An 8,608-nucleotide genomic window follows, 5' to 3' on the forward strand; every position below is an offset into this window, starting at 1 on the left:
TATGGAGGTGACCAGTTGAGGCAGTGTTGGAGCAAACGTAAGTAGATGTCTGATGTCCTTGAATAGATTTTCTCGAATGTCAGCTACAATCTCGCTGCCGTTGCTTTTTCTGGAGTAAACACCAACTAAATAACCAACCTCCTCTATTGCTGCTCAGTTCATGTTCATTCTTTCCCAGTCCTCCCAGTTGTCTAGTTTTCCCCCACCCCAGTGAAATCTTCCAGAAATGGGTAAAGTAGGTTAAAAAGCAGGTATGTTTCTGACCTTAGTATGACAGAAATGGGGGAAGCTGCCTACTCGTATGGTCAAAGGTAACAAAGTCTGCACCTCTCAAGCTTTACATTCATTACATTTTATATATTATTTTTGTAATAATGATTTAAACAGAATATTTATGAATTTGATTTCCAAGCAGTGGAGGGGGGTTGACAGCTTTGAGCAAGATGATAGTATCTCACTAATTCACCTGAAATTAATGTAATATGTTTTTTTTTGTAAAGGGTGAACATTACACTCATTTAAACATGATAAATACTTTATGTAACTAAATAGTTTGGCTGGTACTGAATTTTTGGGCCCACTGCAAAAAATCTGATACCTGTTCATTAATATAGTTTTCAAATCAGTGAGCAGCTTAAACTGAAGACAGAACTTGACTTTATTTGATCACCATCGGTCTGCTTACTCTGCTACCTTTATTGGAAACGACGTTGAGAGTTCTACATAACAGAGCTGTGGCTGAAATGCTGAAAAAACTAACTGATGACATACTTTTAAATTGCTACAAGCATCCTCTTCTGCATTATACTCAGGGAAAGAGTTAAAAAAAAGTCACATTGGCTCGTAATGTTATACATCCAGTTTAGTTTAATTATCTTTTGGTTTCGACAAAATAGTATAACTGAAATATGTATTGATGCATTCAATTTGAAATTGTAAGTTGGAGTTTACAAGTTCAATGTCCCTCAAAGTTGTATTTCCAACTTGGAAAGTCAGAGTAACCTCACCAGCCCCTACATCAAAATCCAACATAACTTCCCTGCACATAAAAAGTGTTCATAGCTGCAATCATAAACAGTTTATTAGATTTTCTGTTGGTTTGTGTCTCACTAAATCGGTTACAGATCTAGTACTATCCATCCTCTATCAGTAAACTTCTGCTGTGTTTGTATGCCCAACACACAGCATAATTTGTTGTTCTTAGCTTGCTAATAATATCTAACCTGCTCAGTGAGGAAATCCTGCTTTTTTTTTTTCAAAATTGCAAAAGGAACGCAGCACAGCAGTAGTGTATAAATCAGTAGTATGTATAATCTTGAGTGTAAGGATAGTGATTTTTATTGTTACCACAGAGACAGAGGGGAATAGGTTGGGAAGGGGGAGATGGTCGGGATGTCTTTTATGCACTTTGCATACCGCTCAGACCCTAAGTTCAAGCAAATAAACCTCTAAACACCACTTTCCAGTCACATGCATGGAAGATAAATACCATACCATACCAAGACATATAGGTATACACAGAATGGAGGACTGTCACGTTGAATGTGAAAGAGGCAGTAGATTTACACAAATTAGCATGATTTCTAACATCACAAATAGCTGTTACAATTAAGAGCATACTGTGTCAATTTGTCTGAACAACTCTACACTTCATTAAACCCCCAAAATGTCCTGGCACATTTCAGATTAATTGCTTTTCTTTCCCTCTACCTCTGTATTACTGGAGCTGCAGCCTTGACCCATGTTGCCTCAGTCCAGCCTTCAAACCCCAACTACGACACCCTGCTTAACTTCATCACAGTGTCTCGCACACATCCATACTGCTGGTACCAGCTGTGGTGAACGCACCACCTGTAATAATCCAAAAGGACATCTTCCTGTTCTTTCTGTTTTTTTCTTCTCCTCCTCTGTCCATTTTTCTCTCCACTCATCCATACTGACCTATTTCCTCCGTTCGTCATCCCCAGGCCCAGCTGCGCCCCTCATCCCGCATACTGTACTCATCCTCCCCCCGCACCTGTCCCCCTGACACCTATGCGTGTGTGTGTGTGCTTGGAGATGGGGTGTGTGTAGAGGATGGTGGGGGATCTTAAACACTCATCCATCCTCTAAACTCACACCATTACTGCTCTAAATTTCTTGTATTTAACCAAAAAAGTGGATTAGTTTCCCCCAAATCCCAAATGTCCATGTGTTTCATGTGCAAGAAAGAAATGATGGCTGATCATAATGATGCAGTCGCCTTGATGTAAGCACAGCTCAGATATTGCTCCGTGTAAGAGAGCAAAAGTCCATAAATGTGGAGAAAATCCAAACTAGCCGCTGATCAATGTACTTTAGTTTATTTTATACAAAAACACAGGCGTGTTCACAATTTTTTACAAATTTATCCAACTCCTGCTGTCCTATCAACAAAAATGATGGGCCATAAAAATATGTTTTGACAGCCTCCCCTTCTTTCTCCTTGTACAAACACGATCTCTCTTAGGAGACACAGCAGTCTACAAAGATGGTGTGTATTGGATCATGGGCCGCAGCAGTGTCGACATCATTAAGAGTGGTGGCTACAAGATCAGTGCGCTCGAGGTGGAGCGTCATCTGCTTGCTCATCCAGATATCATTGGTAAGTTTGAATTGTGAAATGACTTTGAGGTTAAATTAACATTTCTATTAGGACAACACTGTAATGTTTTTTTGTTTTTGTTTTTTTACACAGTGCATAGTCCCTTAGTTCAGAGATGTTAAGGTGGGAAAGTGATTGAGAGACGGTTGAGTTTGACCTCAAATTAAGGTCCTGGTTAAAAAAAAAAAAACCTACATTCCTATGTTAATGTCCATATAAACACCATCTAATTTAAGAACAGGCAGTACTTAAACCACAAGGTCTCTGTTTATTTCCAAAGCCAGAGGGCTGAAGAACAGAGCCCACTTGAAACAAAATATTTCACTGTTTTGAGATTACACTGCTAAATTAAAAGATCTAGTTAGTTGAATTTTGACAAAAGTGAGTCATCCTATGCCAACACCCCTAACCCTACTAGTTAATGTCCTTCTGTTAAAGAAAAAATGAGTGAAAACCTCTACTATGTTCATGGGATATTGTTAAATCTTAAAGCTCTACTCCAAATCCTTTTTTCCTGTCATAAAATTTAGTTTGGCCCTCAGAGTGAACTTTGACCTTTTTCAAAACTCTCTCCAAGCCTAATTGTTGAACAGCGCGCCACGCTGCCATGAACACACACATAAAAAAAACTGACTGGGTGTTTTTTTCCCTCTCTCATTTATCTATTTATCCATTTTTATTTGATTTGATTTGATTTAATTTTTCCTTGTTTAGACGTGGCTGTGATTGGGGCCCCAGATGCCACATGGGGTCAGAAAGTGACTGCAGTGGTGCAGCTGAGGAAGGGGCAGAGTATGACCCTGCCAAAACTGAAGACCTGGGCAAGGTACTGTCACTTCAGGCTAGATTCCACTTTTTTTGCTTGTAAACTCTACACAAGAGAAGGTGCTTTCAAACTTTTGGGGGGAAAAGATATTTATATGTCAGGATAAATAAAAAATATATATACAAAAGTGCAAAGAAATTAAAGAATAAAGAATTTAATAATGTTTTAGGTTTTTTTATATAAACACTCTCCTTTGGATGTAGGAATTTACAGTATGTACAGGATAGTGTTTGGGCATTTCTGTTGAACAAAGTCAAATCTTACTGACAAATTGCCCTTTAAATGTAAAGACCTCATGGCTGGAATGATGCTCCCTTGCAGGCATGCAGACGGAGAGCTGCGGACGCCACCATTGCATGATTCAGCTTCCGTGTTTGTGTTCCAGGGCAGCTTGTTTTCATGGTTATCTCAGCCACAATAAATCAAACACCACATAGACATCCTCAAAGAGCCTCTCACGCTCTATCTAATGATTAAATGATATAATTCTGAGCCCAGCATACTGATGCAATAGAAATACTGGTGTAAGGTGTTGTTGACATATACACCAGAAGAATAAACCATAGCCCCTGTCGTTTCAGGTCAACATAACGCATGACAAGAAGGTAAACTTAGGTCAGTCAGTGATAAAACACTTTGTGTTGCTGATAAAAGGAGAACTTATTATTACAGTAATGAGGCTTACTTCACTATAAATATTTGAATTTTATTATTTTATTTACACTTTTTAAGAGATAAGGGTTATAGATGTCTTTATCTTGGTTTGATAATAAGGCAGAAATTTCATGGATATTTTATTCTTAACTTGTGTTTTGTTTTGTTTTTTATATTATTCAATCATCTTATTAGCACGTTGTCAGTTTTAAAGACGGTGTCATTTTTGTGCTGAACAACCAGACAGGGAAAGAGGACTAACCTCTGGATCACTTGCCACCTTAAAAAGTGCTTTGTGGCCTCAGGTGGACTCCAAATCTGTACCGCCGGAGGAGACTGTCACCTGAATAACTTAAACCAATCCATCATTCGGAGGTGACAAAAAGGAGCATCATTGCCCATTTTTGCAGAAGACTGTTTGACCTGTCTTGGTTAAATTTTATCACGCTGATTCAAGGCGGCAAAGTTTTTCAGACCTGTTGTAAACACATGGATCCAACTAATTTGCAGCCTGTAGAGCACTGAGCTGTTCAGCTCACATATCCCCTATGACCCGCATTTAAGTCCTCAGATCAATAGGAAAGGATTTGAGAGAAAGAGGGTCCAGAGATGGACTAATGAGAGGAACTGAAGAAAAGACAGCAGATTGTGGAGGAAGGCAGACAAATAATTGCTATAGAGAGCTTTGTCCTACCAGTTAACATTTTTTTCCCTTCATTTTTTCAAAATGTCAGTTGAGTTTCTTCAGTCTGCAACACACAATAGCTTGTGGCACGCAACCCTCCACACTGCAGTGACACAAACATCAGCCTTTTCTTAGCCTTTTTTGAGGAATTTGCTCTCACTTATTTTTCCACCCTTTTCTTCACCATCTGTTTTTGTCCTCACTACAACCCACCCGTGTCATTTAGTCACATCTCTGAATTCTGTAAAAGAGCTGTTTGTGCGTGCAAGTTTGTGTGCACATCAAGGATGACACCTCCATATGGAGTGTGGATGTTAGATCCTGCTGCTCTGTCCTGCTGGTCCAGCATGGTAGATTACTACCGCTGCATGTGACCCAGGTTAAAACACAAATGCACACACAAACACACAGTGTTTTCAGCCAGGAGTCCTGCCAGCGGACAGGCTGTGCCAACACGCAGCACACTGCTGAGCCCAGAGTGAAGGAGAGACAGAGGGAGATAAAATGAGACATAAGCAAGGAGATGAATGCTCACTCTTCAGTGCCCTGGCTTCAGCTGTCAGTCTGAATCTCTATCAGACCCTCTGCGCGCCACGCTGCCATGAACACACACATAAAAAAACACGCTGCCCCAGAGAAATTGGTGACACGAGCAAGCCCTGTTACAGAGACATGTATGTATGCGCATATACTCACACTTTACTCACTGAGTCAGAGAGGCGAAGACATCTGCTGAAAGGAGTGTTTGATGGCAACCGTATGAGTCATTATCCTCACTCGCACAACAGGAATACACACAGGAACACACACACACTAACGCACAGACAAACAAACTAGGTTCGAAAATAATCAAAAAAGCTCCAGGCTTCAAGACTTGATGCCACTGAAAACTGAAAAAAAAATAAAACACTTTTAATTATCACAGCCTTCTGTTTTTGCTTTATTATTTGATTTATTTTTTTTTTTCATCTGGCAGTGATTAGGCCTATATTGTTTTGTATGAAGGGAATTGTCTGTGTCTGGAAGCGAATTGGGGGTATTAGGGAGGAGAGCTGCAGAGTGTATGAAGGACATTTCTTTCCTTATCTCGACTACTCTGCTACAGGCCGTGCCTTTGTATTGCAATTGTTTTTTGTTTTCTTTTGTGTGAGCGTGCATGTGTGTGAGCGTGCATGTGTGTGCTCCCATCCATGTTGGTGCATTTGTCAGTATTATGCATGTCCTTGTACATGTTTATCTCTGTTTACTCCTTGTCTATCTCCTTTCCAAACTGTCTTCGGTGTATAAACATTAGTGTTTATTGCAGGGAGCACATGGCGCCCTACATCATACCTACAGGCCTGGTGCTGGTGGATGAGATCCCGAGGAATCAGATGGGCAAAGTCAACAAGAAGGACCTCCTGCGACACTTCTTTCCATGACTGGACAACTTCGACTCATGTGACAACACACAGGTTTCTGGGTCAGAAAACTGCAGATTTGCATCACTTCCTGGATGTGGCTCTTTGGTCCTTCGAGATAAAAAAAAAAAACATTACACGCAGTTAAAGAGAGAAAGCAAAATAACGGATGAATACCTCGTGAAGTATGACCTCAAGAATGTGAGGTAGCCTAATCACACCTGCAAACTCTACAAACGACAGAGATAGTTTTCTAAAACTAAGCACCAATTATCCCAATCATAGTCTTATTGATTACTGTGTAAGAGACTTCAGCAAATCATCACTTTTATGTTTGAATCAGTGCAAAACAGAGTTCCATCAAGAGGACAGAAACCGTGTCCCCAACTGGACTGCAAGAGAAATTATTAAAGGAAAGTCCAAATCAGCTGTATAACATGAACTGTCAATGCACTCCGCAGAGTGTAGGATGCACAACCAATCATCAGATGAAACAATGAATTGTAGCTCTGGATAAAAACATGGAAAAGCCACAACATTATAACTACTGACAGGTGAAGTGAAGTGTCAGTGCAGTGTTGTGTTGTGCTGTGAAAGCATCCTGGCATTCATGTGGATGTTGACACATGCCACCTAAACATTGGCTATGTTCACATACAACACAATATTCCGATATTAGGCCGACTACGACCTTACTCTGAATAAGACACTGCCATGTAAACGGTATTTTCTGATTCACATTAACCCAAACAAGCTTGTTTTTTTATTTTTTTTAGATTGGGCTGCTTGCTTTTCACAAGAACTAGACACACAGGCGTCAGTGGGGTTTAGTGCAGAGCAGAAAAGCTACAGGAAGAAAAAAAATATATATATTTTTAGTGGGAGGTAGAAACCAGAGTGGGAAAATGGTCGATCTTTTGAAAGATATGGAAGAAATAAAAGCTTTGTATGGGTTCAAACATTCAGTTGCATAAGGAAGGGTAATGTGGGCGTGAATCATAAATTGGAGTATGCTCTGTAACATGTTGATATAATCATATGAGCAGAATATCTTAAGTGTAACTCATGTAAACCCGATAATTGGAATATTGTCTTATATAGATTAAGCTCAGTAGATGGAGAATTGCTGTGTATGTGTACACAGCCATTGTTTCAGACCGAGCACACCCCATGGCAAAAGTTCTCCCCACACAACACAAGACGTTGACCTGGCCTGCAAACTCGTGATCTCAACGCGTCCAAACCTCTTACAGTTGCAGCTGGATCAAGTCAGATTCACTGATGCCACAACCTGCAGGACCTGAAAGATCTTCTACCAACAGTATTTTTGTTTAAAGTGTAGTTTAGATATCGTAATTGGAACACTGATGTTTTATTGAGAAAATAGGTGTGATCCGAGAATACTTGAGTGTTTTAGTAGTATTGTAGTGTTATCACAATTAAAGATAATGTACAGCTACATCTAAAATAAATAAAAGATAATGCTGTAGTAAAGAAGAAGAATTGAATTAAATTGAATTAAATGTGACAGCACTGTTGATCTAAGCAGTGAATGCGCATTGATGCACTTCAAAAAACGGTGTTATCTAAAAATAAAAATTTAGGGAAAAACAATAAAGTTTGTCCGAGTTATTTTTGTTCGCCACTTTTCCATAAACCACAGAGCTGTTACACTTTTTTCCTCTGTGTGTGTGTGTGTGTGTGTGTGTGTGTGCAACTGTGGTTACACAGGTGTGAAGAAGGCGGATTCTCCAACAAGGCACAACACCACAGCTGGATGCCCCGCACTTCATCTGAGTAACCCTCTCACCCGCTCGCTCTTCTCCCCTCTCATTCTTTCTCATCTCAATTTCTCCAGTACTTCACCTTCCATATCTTCATTTCGAGTCACAACAGATTGCAGCGACACCCACACCAACTCGATTGCCAGACTCCTTTTAAATGAGCCCTGGCGCGCTGCCATAATAGACAGAGTGTGTGAGGAGAGGAAAGAAGAGGAGAAAGAAATATAAAGCAGGACTGTCAGAGAGAGCCTTTACGAGAGCTGCCTAGAGAAAGCTGATGGAAGAGAAGGGGGTGAAAGAAGTGAAGATGCATAGGGTTTTGAGTAAGTGATGTACTCTGATTGTGGTGATAAAGAGTAACACAAAGAAAGAGCGCACTAAAATCTGGTTGAGATAAACAATCATGATGAACAGCTTGAGAACTGAGGATGGAAAGATATACAAGAGCGAAGCCCAGACGATACCACTTTCTGTCCACACACACACGTGCACACACTCGCACTCGTCCGCCCACAGTCACCAGAGACCTGATTAAGAGAGCAGTGCTATCGATCTGTGGGCTGGCAGGCTACGATGGATGAGCAGGCAGGGCTGCAGGAGCACCAGAGGACAGCTTCAGTGCCCCCAAATCCCATC

At 40.4% G+C, this 8,608-nt stretch overlaps 1 protein-coding gene across 2 annotated transcripts in view; it reads left to right on the forward strand.

Annotated features, from left to right (window-relative positions):
* Positions 1-7,104, forward strand: part of acsf3 (acyl-CoA synthetase family member 3) — a 43,602-nt gene extending 36,498 nt beyond the window's left edge. For both annotated transcript variants that reach the window (XM_075453576.1, XM_075453501.1), the window contains exons 8-10: positions 2,489-2,623; positions 3,338-3,449; positions 6,095-7,104. In XM_075453576.1, coding sequence (XP_075309691.1) covers positions 2,489-2,623; positions 3,338-3,449; positions 6,095-6,209 — 362 coding nt within the window. In that variant the 3' untranslated portion in view covers positions 6,210-7,104. The remainder of the gene's footprint in view (positions 1-2,488; positions 2,624-3,337; positions 3,450-6,094) is intronic.
* Positions 7,105-8,608: the final 1,504 nt, after the last annotated feature.

Source organism: Odontesthes bonariensis, chromosome 1 (genome assembly GCF_027942865.1).
Source record: "Odontesthes bonariensis isolate fOdoBon6 chromosome 1, fOdoBon6.hap1, whole genome shotgun sequence".
NCBI classification, from domain to species: Eukaryota; Metazoa; Chordata; class Actinopteri; order Atheriniformes; family Atherinopsidae; genus Odontesthes; species Odontesthes bonariensis.